General features: G+C 43.4%; 1 protein-coding gene across 5 annotated transcripts in view; it reads left to right on the top strand.

The window, feature by feature from the left end:
- Positions 1–10,465: 10,465 nt before the first annotated feature.
- RNF8 (ring finger protein 8) overlaps positions 10,466–22,837 on the top strand; it is a 37,263-nt gene continuing 24,891 nt past the window's right edge. For 2 of the 5 annotated variants that reach the window (XM_055407261.2, XM_055407260.2), the window contains exons 1-2: positions 10,467–10,718; positions 20,210–20,338. In XM_055407261.2, the coding sequence (XP_055263236.2) occupies positions 10,608–10,718; positions 20,210–20,338 (240 nt within the window). In that variant the 5' untranslated portion in view covers positions 10,467–10,607. Of the gene's footprint in view, positions 10,719–20,209; positions 20,339–22,837 lie in introns of all 5 variants that reach the window. The other 3 variants (XR_016036044.1, XM_055407259.2, XM_055407262.2) reach the window with 3 other exon arrangements.

A 22,837-nucleotide genomic window follows, 5' to 3' on the forward strand; every position in this document is an offset into this window, starting at 1 on the left:
ACTGTCTTTAATTTCATGGCTGCAGTCGCCATCTGCAGTGATTTTGGAGCCCAAGAAAATAAAGTCTGCCACCATTTCCAACATTTCTCCATCTATTTGCCATGAAGTGATTGGACTGGGTGCCATGATCTTTGTTTTCTCAATGTTGAGCTTTAAGCCAACTTTTCCACTCTCCTCTTTCACTTTCATCAAGAGGCTCTTTAGTTCTTCTTCACTTTCTGCCATAAGGGTGGTGTCATCTGCATATCTGAGGTTATTGATACTTTTCCCAGCAATCTTGATTCCAGCTTATGCTTCATCCAACCCAGCACTTCTCATGATATACTCTGCATAATAGTTAAATAAGCACAGTGACAATATACAGTCTTGACGTACTCCTTTTCCTATTTGGAACCAGTCTGTTGTTCCATGTCCAATTCTAACTAAGGCTTCCTGACCTGTATACAGATTTCTCAGGAGGCAGGTCAGGTGGTCTGGTATTCCCATCTCTTTCAGAATTTTCCAGTTTGTTGTGATCCACACAGTCAAAGGCTTTGGAATAGTTAATAAAGCAGAAATAGATGTTTTTCTGGAACTTTCTTGCTTTTTCAATGATCCAGTGGATGTTGGCAATTTGATCTCTGGTTCCTCTGCCTTTTCTAAAACCAGCTTGACCATTTGGAAATTCACAATTCACGTATTGTTGAAGCCTGGCTTGGAGAATTTTGAGCATGACTTTACTACCATGTGAGATGAGTGCAATTGTGCAGTAGTTTGAGCATTCTTTGGCATTGCCTTTCTTAGGAATTGGAATGAAGACTGACCTTTTCCAGTCCTGTGGCCCCTGCTGAGTTTTCCAAATCTGCTGGCATATTGAGTGCAGCATTTTCACAACATCATCTTTTAGGATCATCTCATCTCACAGGCTAGCAAAGTAATGCTCAAAAATCACCAAGCTAGGCTTCAATAGTAGGTGAACCAAGAACTTTCAGATGTTCAAGCTGGATTTAGAAATGGCAGAGAAACCAGAGATCAAATTGCCAATATCCACTGGATCATAGAAAAAGCAAGAGAGTTCCAGTAAAACATCTGTATCTGCTTCATTGACCATGCCAAAGCCTTTGACTATGTGGATCACAACAAACTGGAAAATTCTTAAAGAGAAGAGAATACCAGACCCCTTTACCTGCCTCCTGAGAAATCTGTATGCAAGTCAAGAAGCAACAATTAGAACTGGACATGGAACAACAGGCTGGTTCGAAATTGGGAAAGGAGGATGTCAAGACCGTATATTGCCATCCTGAATATTTAACTTACATGCAGAGTACATCACGAGAAATGCCGGGCTGGATGAAGCACAAGCTGGAATCAAGATTGCTGGGAAGAATATCAGTAACCTCAGATATGCAGATGACACCACCCTTATGGCAGAAAGTGAAGAAGAACTAAAGAGCCTCTTGATGAAAGTGAAAGAGGAGAGTAAAAAAGCTGGCTTAAAACTCAGCATTCAAAAAACTAAGATCATGGCATCTGGTCCCATCACTTCATGGCCAACAGATGGAGAAACAGTGGAAAAAGTGACAGACTTTATTTTCTTGGGCTCCAAAATCACTGAAGATGGTGATTGCAGCCATGAAATTAAAGACACTTGCTCCTTGGAAGAAAAGCTATGACCAACCTAGACAGCTTATTAAAAAGCAGAGACTTTGCTGACAAAGGTCTGTCTAGTCAAGGCTATGGTTTTTCCAGTAGTCATGTATGGATGTGAGAGTTGAACTATAAAGAAAGCTGAGCGCCGAAGAATTGATGCTTTTGAACTGTGCTGTTGGAGAAGACTCTTGAGGGTCCCTTGGACTGTAAGGAGATCAAACCCATCCATCCTAAAGGAAATCAGTCCTGAATGTTCATTGGAAGGACTGATATTGAAGCTGAAACTCCAATACTTTGGCTAAATACCCTGATGCTGGCCAAGATTGAAGGCAGGAGGAGTAAGGGACGACAGAGGATGAGACGGTTGTATGGCTTCACTGACTCGATGCAAATGAGTTTGAGCAAGCTCCGCGAGTTGGTGAGGGACAGGGAAGCCCGTTGTGTTGTAGTTCATGGGGTCTCACGACTGAGCGACTGAACTAACTAAACTGACTGACTGACCATGACGTCTGGGGCCTCACCAGAATGACTCAAAAACTGCTATCCTCATTCCTGTGGCTGGCATATTAGTTGGACCTCAGCCTATTAGCCAGAACATGTACATGTGGCCTTATCAGGAGACCTCTCCCCTTCCTCATGGTTGACTGGATTCTAAGAGCATCCCAAAAAGCCAGGTGGAAGCTGTATCACCTTCGATGGCATAGCATTACTTCTGCTGGACTCACATACCCACCAGATTCAAAGGAAGGAAACAGAGACACCATCTTGCAATGTGAGGAATGTCAGTGTCACATTGTGAAAGTGCAGGGCATGGGCAATCTTGTTGCAATCATCTTGGAAAACAATCTGCTGCACTTTTCTCCCCTCCTTTTCCCATTCTTCTCCCTGCCCTGTGCTTCCTCTTCCTGTCCTTTTCCTTTCCCACTCCCCAAACCTTCCTTTGCCAACTCTAACATTCTTTGGCTCTGTTCAATTAACATTAATTGGGTGTATGTAATGAGACAGGTGTTAGATCCACAGATATAGATAACACCCTACTTCCTTATCTGCATCCTGCTCTGTTACTCTCTCCATTTTCCCTCTTGGGATGAGTGTAAGGCAAAATTTCTTACCCATACCACTACTGACATTTTGGACTAGATAATTCTTATTGTGGGGACTATCTTGTGATTTGTAGGGTGTTTTGATTCCTGGGTCGGGAAGATCCCCTGGAGAAGGGAAAGGCTACCCACTCCAGTATTCTGGCCCGGAAAATTCCGTGGACTATAGTCAATGGGGTCACAAAGAGTCAGACACGACTGAGCCACTTTCACTTTCACTTCATAGGAGAAATGGAGTTAATAAATTCCTCAAATCTTAGAAGACAGTAACTCCAAAGTGTTTTTATCATTCACTCTTAGCATCAGAACAAAGTCTGAGCATACAGTCTGACATCTGAATATTTACTTATTCATGTAAAGTCTACACATATTCTCTACGTTCTTTTATGTAAGTAAAAAGTATTCACAAAAGTGGACATTTTAAATATTTATTTTTGGCTGTGCTGGGTCTTTGTTGCTGTACGTGAAAGCTTTCTCTAGTTGCGGCGAGGGGGAGCTACTCTTCATTATGGTACATGAGCTTCTTACTGCAGTGGCTTCTCTTTTTGCGGCGCACAGGCCCTAGGTGCACTGGCTTCAGTAGTTGAGGCTCGCTGGCTCTAGAGTGTGGGCTCAGTAGTTGTGACACAGGGGTTTACTTGCCCCATGACTATGGGATCGTCCCAGCCCAGGACTACAACCTGTGTCCCCTGCATTGGTAAGCGGATTCTTAACCACTGGACCACCAGCAAGTCCCCAAAGTGGACATTTTTAAAAGAACAGGATAAAATCCTAATTAGATATCCTGATATATTTTTTTCACAAGCAAATGGGCCTGTCTTGTGCGCTTTCTGAGATATGGACATCCCACCTTAGAGACCGCTGCTGGACCGTAATGATTGCAGCTTTGGGGCTAGATAGATCCAGTCTCACAGCCCTGGCTTCAGTCCCCTGTGCTGCCATTTATTAGCAGAGTTTCACTGATTCAATAAAAATGCCAGGAATGCAATGAAAATAAGACATAACCCCTCAAGAAGCTCATGGTAATGAGATCGTGGGCAACCCAGGAGCCCCAGGTTCCTCACAGGTAAATGGATGCAGCATGGTAAATGAGAATCAAGTAAGATAATGCGATAGATACTCAAAAATGCACCTACTGACTCATTGTAGGGCTGTGTGATAGTGAAAGAACTGAAGAGAACCCAGCTGTATACCAGTAAGGGGCTGGGTCAATAAACAGTGGTCAGTCAGCACAGTGGAGGAACACACACTGCAAAGGGGAAGGACAACTACATGCATATACTGCTATGGAGTGATGGCTGCGATATATTGTTAAATGAGACAAGTAAGGGACAGGCGTGGGAGAAGGGTGAATGCATAAAGCAAGGGGGATCTTTTTGGGTGATGAAACTATTCTCTGTGATGCTATGCATGACCCTAGACATTTGCCAAAACCTGTAGAACTTTGCATTCAAAAGAGTGAACCTTTGAATGTACATAAATTTTAAAAAATCATTTAGGCAGTCAGGGGATTTCAGATAGAATGCTGCTGCTGCTGCTGCTAAGTCACTTCAGTTGTGTCCGACTCTGTGCAACCCCATAGACGGCAGCCCACCAGGCTCCCCCATCCCTGGGATTCTCAACTGGAGTGGGTTGCCATTTCCTTCTCCAATGCATGAAAGTGAAAAGTGAAAGTGAAGTCGCTCAGTCGTGTCCGACTCTTAGCGACCCCATGGACTGCAGCCCATTAGGATCCTCCGTCCATGGGATTTTCCAGGCAAGAGTACTGGAGTGGGTTGCCATTGCCTTCTCCATCAGACAGAATGCAGAGGTGGCAAAAGAATCTAACTGTATGAAACAGCCTCTCTGAAGGGGGTGGGGGGAAAGGGTGCTGATCTAAGTAATTTTGGAAATGTGTTAAGTCTTTGAGACTAAAGGGAAAAGACCTGCATGTAAATTGTATAGTGTAACTGATAAAGTTGTTTTCCATGGGTGTATGGGTTAGCAATTTTGAAACCACTGTACATGTATACTGGAACTGATGATTAAGTAAATGGATGGCACATGGTGAGAGCAAGGCTTCTCACTTTTGGAGTAGTGGAAGGTCACAGGTAAGCAAGAATGATCCAGCAGTAATGCATTAGCATTGTAAGACATCAATACGCACATGTTTAATTCACGAATGGATATATATATATGTATGTTTATGTTTATATGCATGTTTATGTATATACACGTTATTACATAGACACACAGCATACATGCTTGCATACATACATATTCATTGATACATGGATATAAGTGAAAGTCGCTCAGTCGTGTCTGACTCTTTGCAACCCCATGGACAGTCCATGGAATTCTCCAGGCCAGAATACTGGAGTGGGAAGCTTTTCTCCAGGGGATCTTCCCAACCCACGGATCTTACCCAGGTCTCCCACATTGCAGGCAGATTCTTTACCAGCTGAGCCACAAGAAAAGCCCAAGAATACTGGAGTAGGTAGCCCATCCCTTCTCTAGGGGATCTTCCCGACCCAGGAATCAAACCAGTGTCTCCTGCATTGCAGGCAGATTCTTTACCAACTGAGTTATCAGGGAAGCCCATATGGATATAAAAGGGTTGGTATTCACATGTATGGCTTCCCAGGACATATACTCATTGCTCTGCCAGTTGAGAGAACCTAGAAGCAAGAACATCCCAGTAGCAATGAGCATACCTGGTGCCTAGATCCTGGTTTCTAACATCATTTTCCAATAAAAGGAACCAGCGCTCCTTGGGGAAGTGGCTCATACCAGGTTGACAGCATCTTATGCTAGGGATTAAGAAAGTGCTCAGTAAAACACAATAATGGAAGTATGCCAAAGGAACAACGTAGCCAATAGAGCTCTCAACAGCCAAAGTGGGAACAGTTTGAGTAACAAAGTGGTATTGGATTATAGCACAAAGTATAAAATAAGTATTCATGAGTTCATACTGATGTCAAAAATTACTTGATAAATAAGTGGGGGAGAAAAGACAAGTTTCTCTCGCAGAATTCCAAGTAATTTATGTGGATACCATGCCCTTAAGGAAGTGGAGTGAAACTCTCGACACACATGTGGGTTTTGCAATGATTTCCTTCCAAAGAACATGGGTATAGAAAAGAAGGGCAAGAGTAACTTCACAGTAGAGAAACATGACAAACACCACCTCAGCCAGGTGATCAAGATTAACATCAATAGTAATAATTCACATTGATAGCATGTACCCTCAATGTGCTATGAGAACGGCAATTTATCTCTGTGGTCGTCCTCCCCAAAACCTATTACCCCAATCTAATCATGAGAAAAATATCAGCCAAGTCCTAGGTGAGAAATACTCTACAAAATACCTAGCTAATATCCCTCGAAACTATCAAATTCATCAAAAACAGGGAAAGTCCAAGAAACTGTCACAGCCAAGAAGAGCCTAAGGAGATGTGATAACTCAATGTCAGGCTGGCCTTCAGGTGCATTTGCTCCTCCTGGGACAGAGCACTAAGGTGAGAGGGGGGACAGACTCTCATCCAAAGCTTAGGGAGGCATCTCCATGAGTGCAGGTGCTGCTGCTGCTAAGTCACTTCAGACGTGTCCGACTCTGTGTGACCTCATAGATGGCCTCCCCCGTCCCTGGGATTCTCCAGGCAAGAACACTGGAGTGGGTTGCCATTTCCTTCTCCACTGCATGAAACTGAACAGTGAAAGTGAAGTCGCTCAGTTGTGTCCAACTGTTAGCGACCTCATGGAATCCTCTGCCCATGGGATTCTCCAGGCAAGAGTACTGGATGGGGGAGCCATTGCCTTCTCCGGAGTGCAGGTGCAGCTCCCACCAATTTTCCTGACTCAAAGGCACACAGAAAAAATGTTCCAGGCTGGGACTGTAACCTAGTTAGGACACTAGGTTCTGGAAATAGACCTGAACTGGCAGCCTCCACCACTATGTAAGTTGTTAACTCTGGGAAGATTATTAAGCCTCTCTGTGCCTCTTTTCTCATCATTCCTAAAGTAGAAATTATAATTGTAGCCACCATCATTATATTGTTTATGAGAAGCAAGCAGGATAAAGTGCGTAGGGTGCTTGGCCTAGTACTTGATACTTCAGTTCAGTCGCTCAGTCTTGTCCGACTCTCCACGACCCCATGAATCACAGCACGCCAGGCCTCCCTGTCCATCACCAGGGTATACTTATTTAAGCATAAAGAGTGAAGCCTGTATGGTTTCTGGAGAGTGAGTTAGTATGTATGTGATCTTGTTGAATCGGAATGAGACTTCTGTTCCGTTCCGTTCTGTTGCTCAGTCGTGTCCGACTCTTTGCGACCCCGTGGACTGTAGCCTACCAGGCTTCTCCGTCCATGGGATTCTCCAGGCAAGAATACTGGAGTGGGTTACCGTTTCCTTCTCCAGGGGATCTTCCCGACCCAGGGATCGAACCCGGGTCTCCCGCATTGGAGGCAGACGCTTTAACCTCTGAGCCACCAATAAATATTTTTGTTGTTGTTCGGTCACCCAGCCCTGTCTGACACTTTGTGACCCCATGGACTGCAGCACACCAGGCCTCCCTGTCCCTCACCATCTCCTGAAGTTTGCCCAAGTTCATGTCCATTGCATCAATGATGCCATGCAACCACCTCATCCTGTGATGCCCTCTTCAAATCTTCTCCTTCTCAATCTTTCCCAGCATCGGGTTTTCCCAATGAGTCGGCTGTTTGCATCAGAGGACCAAAATACTGGAGCTTCAGCTTCAGCATCAGTAAGTCCTTTCAACAAGTATTCAGGCCTGATTTCCCTCAAGATTGACTGGTTTGATCTTGCTGTTCAAGAGACTCTCAAGAGCCTTCTCCAGCCCCACAGTTTGAAAGTATCAAATCTTCGGCATTCTGCCTTCTTTACGGTCCAGCTCTCACAACCGTACATGACCACTGGGAAGACCATAGCCTTGACTATACAGACTTATGTCAGCAGAGTAATGTCTCTGCTTTTCAACACACTGTCTAGGTTTGTCATAGCCTTCCTTCCAAGAAGCAATTGTCTTCTGATTTCATGACTACAGTCACTATCCACAGTGATTTTAGAACCCAAGAAGAGGAAATCTGTCACTACTTCCACCTTTTCCCCCTCTATTTGCCATGAAGTAAAGGGGCCAGATGCCACGATCTTTGTTTTTTTAATATTTAGTCGTAAGCCAGCTCTTTCACTCTCCTCCACCATCAAGAGGCTCCTTAGTTCCTCTTCACTTTCTGCCATTAGAGTGGTATCATCTGCATATCTGAGGTTGCTGATGTTTCTCCCGCTTATCTTCATTCCAGCTTCTAACTCATCCAGCCCAGCATTTCTCATGATGTGCTCTGTGTATAGATTAAACAAACAGGGTAACAGTAGACAGCCCTGTTGTACTCCTTTCTCAATCTTGAACCAATCAATTGTTCCATATAGGGTTCTAACTGTTGCTTCTTGACCCACATACAGGTTTCTCAGGAAACAGGTAAGATGGTCAGGTATCCCCTTCTCTTTAAGAGCTTTCCACAGTTTATTATGATCCACACAGTCAAAGGCTTTAGTGCAGTTGATGAAACAGAGGTAGATGTTTTTCTGGAATTCCCTAGCTTTCTCTATGATCCAGTGAATGTTGGTAATTTGATCTCTAGTTCCTTCACTGCTTTGTCATGGTGAAGGGTCTTGCCATAACTCAATGAACCTATGAGCCATGCTGTGTAGGGCTACCCAAGATGGACAGGTCACAGAGAAGAGTTCTGACAAAATATGACCCACTGGAGGAGGGAAAGGCAAACCACTTCAGTATACTTGCCATGAGAATCTCATGAACTGTGTAAAAGCACAATAAATGTTAGCCATTTACTGTCTCATTTTGTATGATTATTTAGTATATATATTTTCTGCCAACAGAATTTAAGAAAATTGTTAACCACATACTGAAAAATTAAAAGATGAAAGGGGGCATTGAGTTATTAACAGACGTAGTTACTAAAGACTATACTGGAGACTCAAAGGAAAGAGTCTAAAGTTGTTTTTTAATTAAAAACTTTGTTGAGGATAATTCACACACCATAAAATTGATCCACTGGTGGATAAAGAAGATGTGGTATATATATACAATGGAATATTACTAAGACATAAAAAGAATGAAATAATGCCATTTGCAGCAACATGGTGAAACTAGAGATTATCATATTAAGTGAAGTAAGTCAGAAAGAGACAAATACCATATGATATCACTTTTATGTAGAATCTAAAAAAGCACAAATGTTTACAAAACAGAAACAGACTCTCCGACTTAGAAAACAAACTTATGGTTACCAAAGTAGAAGGGCAAGGAGAGAGATAAATTAGAAGTTTGGGAGGTGCAACTGTAGACTACTATATATAGAATAAATCACATAGTACTACTGAATAGCACAGGGATCTATATTCAGTATCCTGTGATAAATCATAATGGAAAAGAATTTATATGTATAACTGGGTCACTTTGCTGTGCAGCAGAAATTAACACAATATTGTAAATCAACTATATGTCAATAAAGTTTTAAAAAATCCATCAGAAATGCATGCTTCAAGGATTTTACAGTAAATTTACACTCATCACTACAATCTCGTTTCATTTTCACTTATTTACTTATTTTTAATTGAAATATAATTGATGTAGGATATTATGTTCCAGTGTATACCACAATCCAGTTTTAGAACAATTCTATCACCTCCGAAAAGTCTCTCAAGTCCATTTGCATTCAGCCCCCTGGCTTCCACACTTAGCAGAAGGTAACTGCTTTCTGCCTGGATGCTGCTGCTGCTGCTAAGTCGCTTCAGTCGTGTCCGACTCTTTGCGACCCCACAGACGGCAACCCACCAGGCTCCCCCGTCCCTGGGATTCTCCAGGCAAGAACACTGGAGTAGGTTGCCATTTCCTTCTCCAATGCATGAAAGTGAAAAGTGAAAGTAAAGTCTCTCAGTCGTGTCCGACTCTTGGCGACCCAATGGACTGCAGCCTACCAGGCTCTCCGTCATGGGATTTTCTAGGCAAGAGTATTGGAGTGGCTCGCCATTGCCGTCTCCGTCTGCCTGGATAGATTTGCCTAATAAGGTCTAAGTGTTTTTTTATACTTTTTTTGCAGGGGGCGGGGAGGGTGGCGGGGGAAGGGTGACTCGCCCTGCTACGCTTGCAGGATGTTTTTTTTTCTAGGATCTTAATTCCCCAACGAGGGACTGAACTGTGCTACCCTGTCAATGAAAGCGAGGAGTCCTAACCAATAGGCTGCCAAGGGATTCCTTTCTTTTTTTTTTTAATATTTTTTTTCAAAGTTTTTAAAAAAAATAGTTAAAGGAGATGGTGCAAAAGAGGTGCTGTTTAAAGCAACTTTAATATATGTAAAACATCACAAGTTAAAAGTTGTTTAATAGTAGGTCGTAATTTTAAACAACTTAGCGTTATAAAGCAAAATTTTTAAAAAGGAGGAAATGTGAGAAGAGACTCCAGTTTGGGGAGGCTAAGACTGGGGTAAGGGTTCTACAAAGGGTGGGCAAGGTGTGACAGGAGCATTGGAATGCCTGGGGCGGGGGGGAGGGGGCAAATGCTGCACCTTGGGCTAGACCACCCTCAGCTGGCCTAGGACACCTCTCCCGGCCTAGACCACCCTCACCTGGGCTACCTGCCGCCAAGCGCCCTCCTCTCGCGCAGGCGCAGTGACTCCCGCTTGCTGGCCGGGGCGGGCTGGGGGCGGAGCCCAAGCGAACATTCACATCGATCGTGAGCCCGTAGCGACTGCTTCTGTCTGTGGTGTAGGTATGGCGCCCGCGAGGAAACCAAGAGGCGGCGGGAACCCACGTCAGGGTCTCGCCGTGTGCTGACTGCCACCCTGGTCCGAGTGGACTATGGGGGATCCCGGCTCCCTGGTCACAGAAGGCCGCGCGGGTGAACGGAGCTGGTGCTTGCGGCGAGTGGGGATGAACGCCGAGTGGCTGCTGCTGGAGGATGGAAACGAGGTGAGGGGGAGGGGTCTTCTTGAGGCGAGGGAAGGGGGTTGGAGGAGGCCGGGTTCCGAGGGAGGCCTTGTGTCCGGGCGGGAGGGATGAACCGGAAAGAGGAGGTGGCAGAAGTAGAGGAGAGCGGTGAGGGGTGGGTCCTGGAGGAGGGAACGGAGAAAGGCGCCTGGTGCGAGCGGTTAGGGTGCGGGGGGGTGGGTCTCAGGTGGGAGGTGTCCGGGGGAAGTAGGGCCGTGCGGGAGAAAAGATGGCCCCTTGGACAGCGGCCAAGGCCCGAGGGGCGAGCTGGGCCAGGTGTCTGGGTTGCGGGAAGGAGCCTGGTCAAGGGGCAGAGCGAGAGGTGAGGGTAGAGGCTGTGAGGACTGCTGGGGTTTCGAGGGGAAAGGAGGCGACTGTGGGTCTCACGCAGCGCGACGGCGCCCGCTCGGGTGGCGGAACTGGGAGGCGGAGCTGCCGGGACTTCCGAGAGTCTCGGAGCCGCCCGGCGTCTGAGGGGGAAGCTCGGAGGACTGCTGAGAGGAAACTTTCTCAAGTTTATTTTGAAAACGATTGCGAGTTTGGGGTAGTGTCCCTTGAAATACCCAGGCTTAAACGTAAAAGTGCCTTTTTCTTCACCAGTTCATGAGAGTTGGCGCTTTGATGTGGGCCACAATTCTCCTGTGAGTCTCGGTACTGCCCATTGGCACCTCCTGGGTTGGGGTAGGGCTTCAGAAATATGAGCTTTCTCTCCAGAGGCCATGTAAGACGTTCTCTGATGCTGTCATAAATGCAAAGCAAAAACACTTGAGCGCTGAGGCACGGTTTCAGTTGGGGGCCGCTAGGACTGGGGTGGTGGTTTTACAGACGATGCTGGAAGGGAGAGGGAAGAGAGAATGCAGTCTATTTGGAAAGGATGGCTAGATCAGGGACCATTTTGGGGTGACTGGGAACCGTTTTGGTTTTGGAAACATTTGTGTGAAGGACGAAGAAGTCTTTAGGTAATTTTGTATGTTTAATTAGATTTTCCTTATAAGTTAGGTAATCTCAGTTCAGTCTCTTTGGTATTTATTGAGTACTTACATTTTTTGGTATAGTAAGAGAGGGATGAATAACGACTTATACTCTCAAAGAGTTCACTGCTTGAATGGGGAAAGGAGGATTTTATACAGTGAAGCAGTGTGAGAACATCCATGCAGAGGCTAATCAAGTACCAAGCTGTGGTTTATTTAGTATTAAGGAAAAGAAGGCAGCACGGTTTGTCTGAGGAGGCTTTACAAATAGGTGAGAAAAGGAGAGAACCAAAAGGCGAGGGAGAAAGGGAAACAAACACCCAACTGAATGCGGAGTTCCAGAGAATAGCAAGGAGAGATAAGAAAGCCTTCTTAAGTGATCAGTGCAAAGAAATAGAGTAAATCGATAGAATCGGAAAGACTAGAGATCTCCTCAAAAAAATTGGAAGTGTCAAGAGGAACTTTTCATGCAAGGACGGGCACGATAAAGGACAGAAACAGTGAGGACCTAACAGAAGAAATTAAGAAGCGGTGGCAAGAATACACAGAAGAGTTATACAAAAAAGGTCTTAATGACCCAGATAACCACAACGGTGTGGTTACTAACCTAGAGCCAGACATCCTGCAGTGTGAAGTCAAGTGGGCTTTAGGAAGCATTACTACAAACAAAGCCAGTAGAGGTGACAGAGTTCCAGCTGAGCTATTTCAAATCCTAAGAGATGATGTTGTAAAAGTGCTGCTCTCAATATGTCAGCAAATTTGGAAAAGTCACTATCCGCCACAGGACTGGAAAAGGTTAGTTTTCATTCCAGTCCTAAAGGACAATGCCAGAGAATGTTCAAACTACTGTACAGTTGCACTCATTTCACATGCTAGCAAGGTAGTGCTCAAAATCCTTCAGCAGTACATAAACCGAGAACTTCCAGATGTACCAGGTAAATTTAGAAAAGGCAGAGGAACAAGAGATCAAATTTCCCACATCTGTTGGATCACAGAGAAAACAAGGGAATTCCAGAAAAACATCTGATTCATTGACTACACTAAAGCCTTTGACTGTGTGGATCACAATGAACTGTGGGAAATTCTTAAAGAAATAGAAATACCAGACCACCTTACCTGTCTCTTGAGAATCCTGTGTGCAGGTCAAGAAGCAACAGTTAGAACCTGACATAAAACAACATTCTGATTCAAAATTGGGAAAGTAGTACATCAAGACTGTATATTATCACCTTGCTTATTTAACTTATATGCAGAGTACATCTTGCAAAATGCTGGGCTGGATGAATCACAAGCTAGAATCAAGTTTGCTAGGAGAAGTAGCAACCTCAGATATGCAGATGATACCACTCTAATAGCAGAAAGTGAAGAACTAAAGAGCCTCTTGATGAAAGTGAAGAGAGTGAAAAAAACTGGCTTAAAATTCAGCATTCAAAAAACTAAGATCATGGTGTCCAGTCCCTTCTTTATGGCAAGTAGATGGAGATAAAGTGGAAACAGTAACAATTTATTTTCTTGGACTCCAAAATCGCTGCAGATTGTGACTGCAATTGTGAAATTGAAAGACGCTTGCTCCTTGGAAAGAAAGCGGTGACAAACCTAGACAACGTATTATTAGCAGGGACATCACTTTGCCAGAAAGGTCCATATAGTTAAAGCTATGGTTTTTCTAGTAGTCATGTACAGATGTGAGAGTTGGATCATAAAGTAGGCTGAGTGCCATAGAATTGATGCTTTCAAATTGTGGTGCTGGAGAAGATTCTTGCTGCTGCTGCTAAGTCGCTTCAGTCGTGTCCGACTCTGTGCGACCCCATAGACGGCAGCCCACCAGGCTCCCCCGTCCCTGGGATTCTCCAGGCAAGAACACTGGAGTGGGTTGCCATTTCCTTCTCCAGTGCGTGAAAGTAAAAAGTGAAAGTGAAGTCGAGAGTCATATCTGACTCTTAACAACCCTATGACTGCAGTCTACCAGGCTCCTCTGTCCATGGGATTTTCCAGGCAAGAGTACTGGAGTGGGTTGCCATTGCCTTCTTCGAGAAGACTCTTGAGAGTCCCTTAGACTGCAAGATCAAACCAGTAAATCCTAAAGGAAATCGACCCTGAATATTCATTAGAAGGACTGATGCTGAAGCTCCAACACTTTGGCCACCTGATGCAAAAGAACTGACTCCTTAGAAAAGACCCTGATGCTGGGAAAGATTGAGGGCAGGAGGAGGAGCAACAGAGGGTGAGATGGTTGGATAGCATTACTGACTCAGTCGCTATGAGTTTGAGCAAATTCCAGAAGATAGTGAAGGACAGGGAAGCCTGGCACGGTGTAGTTCATGGGGTCTCAAAGAGTCAGACATGATTTAGCGACTGAACAACAACATCCTAAGAATGGTCAGAGGAGGGATTCAAATTCAGCCTTAAATGTTGCTAGATCTGGTGATTATGAAGGATTACTTGTATGCTGTGAATTGAAGAACACCCGGAAGATACCTGTGCCCCCAGATCTCTATCCGTGTTAACAGTGCCTAAAACTCCACATTAGGCCTTCTTTCTTTCAGTTTGAGAGCATTGACCGTCCCTGCATGGCCCTTTCCAAAAGCATATACTTTGGGGAAGTTTTTTTTTTAACTTATTCATTTACTTATTTGATCTTAGTTATGGCATGCAGGGTCTTCACTGCATCTTGCAGGATCTTTCATTGTGGTGTGTGGGCTCAGTAGTTGTGGTGTGCAGGCTTAGTTTCTCCACAGCGTGTGGGATCTTAGTGCCCCTACCAGGGATCGAACCCACATCCCCTGCATTACAAGGCAGATTCTTAATCACTGGACCACCAGGGAAGTCTCCCTACTTTGGGGAAGTTTAACAAATGATGATACTAACACCTGCATAATAGTAACTATACCTTATTTTCTATAGGGCCAAACTTTCATTCACATACATCACTTAATGCAAGCCCTGCACATGTACCACACCCACACACAACCCTATAAGGAATTTAGTAGTCATGTTAATTCGTTCTTTAAGATTCAGTTGCCATGGGGACTTACCTGATGGTCCAGTGGTTAACACTCTGCCCTTCAAATGCATGGGGCACAAGTTCCATCCCTGGTTGGGAAACTAAGATTCCACATGCTGCACAGCCCACCCAACTCTCCCCACCCCCATAAAAAAAGAAAATTTCAGTTGTGATGGATTAATTCATTGCTTCTGAATAGCTTGGTAGCACTGAGAGTCTTAGGCAGAAAGAGTTAAAGCCTCTGCAGCAAGAGCAAGGGTACTCCTATACATATTTTAAACTATTGGATAATTTTTTCTGAGGCTACCTCTAATGGGGCTCTCCTCATAGCCCTGCCGTCGCAAGGTCAGATCTTAGGAAGTGGTTCGTACACAGCACGCAGTGTTGTATGAGCAGAGCTTGAGTCAAAGCCAAGATGTGATGTTTTGCTAATTCTAACAGCCCCCAAACCATAGCACAGGATGGTGCACACAAGCTTTTAGGAGGTCTGCTGATACCATTTAGTTGCAACAGCAGAGTAAGGTCAGTTTCTTGCCTTCCCAGTTCCCCCAAAGTCTCAGCTGTAATAATGAAAGTTCCTCTCATTTCACTGAAAGAGATACTGTAGCAAATTGTCTGCCTGAATGGCTGTCTTTAAATTTCTTAAACCAATCCAGAGAGCTTGGTAGAAAAACAGATAGATTTACTACAAATGAGCTAGTTCCCAGGCCCTATAAATATCTATGCCTTTGGGGAAAACCATAGTATCTTCATTTTAATTTTTTTCCTCTCTTGTATTTGGTTTTCACGAAGCTCTTTGCCCTAGTGAAAGTGAAAGTCACTCAGTCGCTTGCAACTCTTTGTGACCCCATGAACTATACAGTCCATGGAATTCTCCAGGCCAGAATACTGGAGTGGGTAGCCATTCCCCTCTTCAGGGGATCTTCCCAACCCAGGGATTCAACCCAGGTTTCCCACATTACAGGCAGATTCTTTATCAGCTGAGCCACCAGGGAAGCCCTAAGAGGGTTATTAAAAGGGAAAGTATCATCTGAGAAGAGTTGATGGTCATTTGGGATACAGTAGAAGTCATGCCTGGGCTTCTCCGGTGGCTCAGTGGTATCTGCCTGCAATGCAGGAGTCACAGGAGACACTGGTTTGATCCCTGGGTCAGGGAGATCCCCTGGAGTAGGGCATGGCAACCCACGCCAGTATTCTTACTGGAGAATCCCACGGACAGAGGAGCCTGGTACAGCCCATAGGGTTGCAGAGTCGGAGACGACTGAAGCAACTTAGCATACATGCACGCAGGAGTCATGTCTAGGAGGAAGGCATTAGTAAAGGTGGGTAAGGACAGGATTATCTTGTAGACTAATACTGTCAGTAAGTGAAGAGGCTGGCACAACTTTATAAATGGAAACAACCCATAACCAATAGTTGATAGTTTGTTGGCATTCAGTTCCCTTGGGAAATTTAGTTTTATGTTATGAATGATGATGGGATATTCAGATAAGCTCATGCAGACTCTAACCATGGTGTAGATGAACTTATCAGTATATCAGGGTATATTCTAGGACCAGATAGTGAAGGGAAAGACAAAAAAGTGTTTCCTTCCTTTCCTGGATTCAGAGTTCATAGGCAATTTCAGAAAAAGCACTCATTATTCCCTTTTTTGTATTATTTTCTCCAGGCTACCCATAATGGCAGTCTGTCTGTCTCCCCTCAAATATTAAAGTGGAATATTGAATACTTTCTTGTTAGAAATAAAACTACCTAAATGAAGGTTCTTATTGAATATGGATAACAGATAAATCCTTAACATTCCATTTTTAAAGGATATGTGTGTTCAGAGGAACTTCTATAATTAATTTCTGGCAAACTGTCAAAGCATTGAGAAACTTCAGACTCAGGATTTTGGTTGAGGTGATCACTACATTTTAAAGGCAAACAAATCAAATTTGTAAGGTTCCTGGCTGCTGCTCCATGGTTTCCAGTGGTAATAACCCATTTTCCAACTTCTGACCTAAAAAACACCCATCTCCTGGAATCCAGGAGGACTCATAAGCAAGATCTCTTTATTCCATTTATTCACAAATATTTACTGAGCAGAAAGAGGCTCTAAGGAATACAGAAATACTGTGGTACACAAGATGGATAAAGTCCCTGCTCATGAAATTTAAATTCTAAATATAAATTTAGAAAAATAAATAAAAGTAGACAAAAATAAGTGAAACAAGCAAGATAATTTTGGATTGTGGTAAGCACATGCTAATAATGTGAAGGGATGCAATGGCGAGGGAGGGAACAGGCAGCAACCTTAGATCAGGTAATCAGGGTAGGCCACTGAGGAGCTGAAACTTGAAAGATGGGAAGGAGCCCATGCAAATGTTTGAAAGAAGAATGTTCTAATCAGAGGAGACAGGTGAAAATACCCTCAGCGTTTCTAACCATGATGTGAGATAAACTGAAGGGATAGAGGGAGTTAGGACATTGAGGGCCTTAGAGACTGTGGAAGTGAGTTTGGATTATTAGAGAATTTTAAGAAAGGGGATCTGGTTTAAGGTTCTTATATTATTACTCTAGCTACTGTGTAAAGAATGGGGCCTAGCATAGGAGCAAAAACAGCATAACTAGAGGAAGCAGTGTGGTTTGGATTAAGATAGTGGCCACTGATAGAAGTGAATAGATTTAGGGCATATTTGAATTACAGCCAGTAGATTTTGCTGATGATTTGAATGTGGATCCGGATGAGGGACATGGATGGCTCCTGGGTTTGGGGCTAAGTAGTGGGTAGGGTGGTGGTGTGAGTTACTGAGATGAGAGTTTGTGGGGAAGAATAGATTGGAGCAAAGAGCTATGGTGGTTTTTGAGGGACTGAGAACAGACATGATTTTGAAAGAATTTCAGAAGGAACAAAAGGGGCAGCTTTTAGAAAACCACAGACTATTTGGCTTAATATTCCCAGGTAAGTTTGGGGTTATAGATCATTAAAGAGGTGACTTGTGTACCAAGAAGAGAAAGCAGCAAATTCTGTGATCTGGATTCCAAAAGAATCTTATTTCCTTCCTTCACAGAGTTATTATGAACTCGACAGGTTTGTCAAAAAAATATGTTAGATGTGAACTGGTACTTAATTGCAACCTGTCCTTATCTTACGGATAAGATGGAAAATAAGGACTTTTTCATCTTTTGGTTGAACTATAACTGTTGAAGGTGATCGCTGAATTGTGTGGTGGAATGTTTACTAGACTGTCCTGAGAGCTTTGCCTTTGGTTGCAGCCTATTTTAATCTTTTTATCTGTGTCTTGAATGAAGGTACAGAGGGCATCATGTCAATTTGGTGGGTGACTCAAAGCTGGAAGAGATACTGAGTATGTCTGATGGCAGATGAAAAATTTAGAAAGGTCTTGACAAGCTCATGGTAGGCTGAACTAACAAGATGAAATTTAATAGGAATCAATTGGTCCTGCACTAGACTCCAACTAGTCAAATATAGGATAGAAGAGACATGATTTAGCCTAAAAATTCTTAGAGGAGGGTTCAGTTCAGTCGCTCAGTCATGTCCAACTCTTTTCGATCCCATGGACTGCAGCACGCCAGGCTTCCCCGCCCATCATCAACTCCCTGAACTTGCTCAAACTCTTGTCTATTAAGTCAGTGATGCCATCCAACCATCTCATCCTCTGTCGTCCCCTTCTCTTCTTGCCTTCAGTCTTTTCCAGTGAGTCAGTTCTTCGAATCAGGTGGCCAAAGTGTTGGAGTTTCAGCTTCAGCATCAGTCCTCCCATGAATATTCAGGACTGATTTCCTTTAGGATTGACTGGTTTGATCTTCTTGCAGTCCAAGGGACTCTCGAGTCTTCTCCAATACCACAGTTCAAAAGCATCAGTTCTTTGGTGCTCAGCTTACTTTCAGGGGAGGATTAGACCAAGAAATCTAATTATTCCTAAGCCTAAGGATACATTGACAGTGCGATATATCTGCTATGAAAGTTAATGCATTTTATATGCTCCAGTGATAATATCTAGGACTGGGAAAGTGATACTTGCATCTGGCTATGTAATAAAAATTAGGTTTATTTTTCTTGATGTGGCATCCAGGCATAAAAATAAACCAGGGGCCTCTTCACAGACCCATAGGATGGCAAAAAGACTCAAACCTATGCCATGTAGTTAGGTCGAAGTATTTGGAAACACAAGGTCAAGAAAAGGGAAGATTCAATAGATACTTTATAGCTGCCATGTGAAAAGGGGGGATTGGAGATTTTTCTGGTGGTGCCCAGAGCAGAGCCTGGGCCAAAGAATGGAATTTATAGGAAGAAAGAGGCCAAGTCAGAGCCATTAAAAAATTGGAGAGACTGTCTTGTATAGGAGCTATAGTTCTTGACAGTGTTTAAGACTAGTTGATGGGGGTGTGTAGAAAGGAATCCTCCATTCTATGAGTGGCCTTTCAGAATCTGAAGAAGATTTAACTTCAGGACCAGGGACCAAGTTTGATCACTCAAGAACTTTTGTTCAGCAGTTCTATTAAAATGAAAAGGGACAGGAAAGCTTCTGACGTAGACATCAGAGGGGGATGGAGAACTCCCCTCCCGAGTGTTAGCAAGGGAGTTATATACTTTTTAATTAGTTATTACAATAAAGCAAAAGCATGTCTCAAGGTTGTAAAGATCTTACTAGACCTACTCCCATAATTTACATTTTAAAATAACAGGATTAGTCAGAAGGTTTTCAGGAAGGAGAAACTGTCCTCCAGCAGGATACATTGTTGTTATATAATCCTTAGTACAGAGTTTAAACTGAGTTGTTTGTTTTGTAATCATCAGTTCCGAGCTTAAAGGGAAAAATGTTTTACGTGACCAAGACTAAGGAATGTAGAAGGGAAAAAAAAGTTTGTCCTTTCCTCCTCCTTGAGAGCCCTAGACCCTTGTCTCTGCTTTGAGAGCCCCAGACCCCTTTCTCCTCCTCGGGGACTTCTTATCAACCTGCCTAGGAATTGACTTTCATTACCAACCCTAATCCATGGCTAACTCTGTTCAACTATCTCATCAGAGCTTTTTGCCTTTTTCTACTCAGTGGCTCTAATGGCAAATGAAGGAGGAGATGGCCAGTGATCTTTTTGGGTTTCGCGGGAGTCTGGTTTCATAAGTCAAGATTTGTGGATACTGCTGGTTGCTGCTGCTGCTGCTGCGAAGTCGCTTCAGTCTTGTCCGACTCTGTGCGACCCCATAGACGGCAGCCCACCAGGCTCCTCCGTCCCTGGGATTCTCCAGGCAAGAACACTGGAGTGGGTTGCCATTTCCTTCTCCAATGCGTGAAAGTGAAAAGTGAAAGTGAGGTCGCTCAGTCGTGTCTGACTTAGGAGCCTACCAGGCTCCTCCATCCGTGGGATTTTCTAGGCAAGAGTACTGGAGTGGCTTGCCATTGCCTTCTCCGACTGCTGGTTGACAAGATGGTAAAGGACCTCCTTTTTCAGTGCAGTGGCTGATTGTGTCTCTTGCTTTGTTATTATCTTCCTAGGTGACTGTAGGGCGAGGGTTTGGTGTCACATACCAGTTGGTATCAAAAATATGCCCTCTGATGATTTCCCGAAACCACTGTATTTTGAAGCAGAATGCTGAGGGCCAGTGGACAATTATGGACAACAAGGTACAGTAATCCACAGAAGCCTAGTTACTTTTATTGGATTTTTTAAAATTTATTTATTTTTAGTTGGAGTTTAATTGCTTTACAGTTTTGTGTTGGTTTCTGCCATATATCATTGTGAATCAATCATAGGTATATGTATATCCCCTCCCTCTTGAATCTCCCTCCTGCTATTTATTTTTAGGTTAGGATTTTTTCCCTCCCCAAAGGTAATACATGGTACAAAATTAAAAGATTAAAAAATATGTCTTCTACCATAGCTACTCACTTGTCTTGCCCAGAGATGACTACTTCTCTATGCTCTCAGTTCTTGGCATCAGGTGGCTAAAGAATTGGAGCTTCAGCATCAGTCCTTCCATGAATATTCAGGACTGATTTCCTTTAGGATTGTATATGGGAAAAGACACAGAGCTTCCATGCTCAAACCCCATCCTTTTGGGTTTTTGTGGAGACTTTATTACATACATGTAATTGATTGAATCACTGGCTTCTAGCCTCTCTCCCCTTCCAGGGCTTGAGGGGTGGAACTGAAATCTGATAATAACTAAGATAGATAACTAAGAGAGTTCCAGCCCTCCAGTCACCCTGGCAGCCAGACCTCATAGGTGACCCTGGGGCATTCCAAAAGCCACCTCATTAACATAACAAAGGATACCTTGCTCTCTCTTACCACTTAGGAAATTTCAAGGGTTTTAGAAACTCTGTGCTAGAAATGGGGATGAATACCAAATATATATTTCTTATTATAATTCATAGTATCACAGGTATCCTGCTGGCCTGCCCAGCAGCCTCATTTTGCATGCATAGAACTGCTAGATTTAAGGTGTTGGAGAAAGTATCTTCCTGCACTAGGATTGAGTTGAGTTGGCATGGTGTTGAAGGAGAGCATAAAAGCTAAGTAAATTGGTTTGGCATTCTTGGCAAGGCACTGTGAGCAGAATAGAAATTGGCACTGAAAAGGGGACCTTAGAGATGATCTAGTTTAACCCCTTCTGGGGACACTTGAGTCTGAACAAACCTTGCTGCTTGGGGCAATGCAGCTTTCTGCCTCCCAGCAGCTAGAGCAGTGGTTTTCAACTGTTTCCAATTTTGCCCATACATGGGATACTTTTTACAAATACTGATGATATCACATTAAAATTAAGAATTTCCATTCACCAAAATGTATCATTAAGAGAGTGAAAGCATGCTCAAAGTGGAAGATACTTACTAAAGATATAATCAGTGAAGGGCTTATACTTGGATGGGTGTGTGCGTGTGTGTGTGCACACGTGCATGGGCACACGCACTTAGTTGCTCAGTCATGTCCAGCTCTTTGCAGCCCCATGGACTGCAGCCCACTAGGCCCTTTTGTCCATGGGGGTTCTCCAGGCGAGAATACTGGAATGGGTTGCCATGCCCTCCTCCAGGGGATCTTCCCAACCCAGGGATCGAACCTAGGTCTCCTGCATTGCAGGCAGATTCTTTACCACTGAGTCATCTGGGAAGCTCTGAGACACAGACACACACACAGACACACACACACACACACACACTATATTTTCACTCCCAGGGAAGCAACCCAAATATCTTTCAACAGTAGAATGGATAAATAAACTATGGAATATTCTTTTTTTTTCCTGGGAAAAGATGTTTGTTTTATATTTTGTCCTCTTCAGATTGTGGAGTAAAGCTGTGATGGATATTACGAAATGATGAACATGAATATTTTGAGGGGCCCTGTTATTTTCACTTTTGTTTGCTTCACTGTCCTTTTCTTTTTTACAATAGTAGAAGATATTTATCAGTTTTCACAGTCAATAGCCAGACAAAAAATAAAAGATAATTCCAATCACAAGTCACAATGATAACATGATTAACCTAACAATATAAAATAATTACATACAATGAGGGGGGTCAAGCAGAGTGATGTGGTAAGTGAAAGTACGTACATGCACATGTTTTCATCTGCTCAGCCAGTCTGTGTCTTGGTTGGTGTATTTAATTCATTTACATTTAAGGTAATTTTCAATATGTATGATCCTATTACCATTTTCTTAATTGTTTCAGGTTTATTTTGTGTAGGTCTTTTCCCTGTCTTGTGTTTCTTGCCTGGAGAAGTTCATTTACCATTTGTTACAAATAAAGCAGGTTTGGTTATGCTGAATTCTCTTTAACTTTTGCTTCTCTGGAAAGCTTTTGTTTTCTCTGTCAATCTGAACAAGAGTCTTGCTGGGTAAAGTATTATTCTTGGATTTAGGTTTTCCCTGAACAAGAGTCTGGCTGGGTAGAGTATTCTTGGTTGTAGGTTCTTCCTTTTCACCACTTTAAATATATCATTCCATTTCCTTCTGGCTTGTAGGGTTCCTTTGAGAAAATCAGCTGATAACCTGATGGGAATTTCCCTTGTCTGTTAGTTGTCATTTTTCTCTTGTTGCTTTTGATATTTTATCTTTATCTTTATCTTTAATTTTTGTCAGTTTGATTACTGTGTGTCTTGGTGTGTTCCTCCTTGGGTTTATC

The sequence above is a fragment of the Moschus berezovskii genome, chromosome 23, assembly GCF_049115385.1.
Source record: "Moschus berezovskii isolate FMDL1 chromosome 23, NW_MosBer_1.0, whole genome shotgun sequence".
Classification (NCBI taxonomy): domain Eukaryota; kingdom Metazoa; phylum Chordata; class Mammalia; order Artiodactyla; family Moschidae; genus Moschus; species Moschus berezovskii.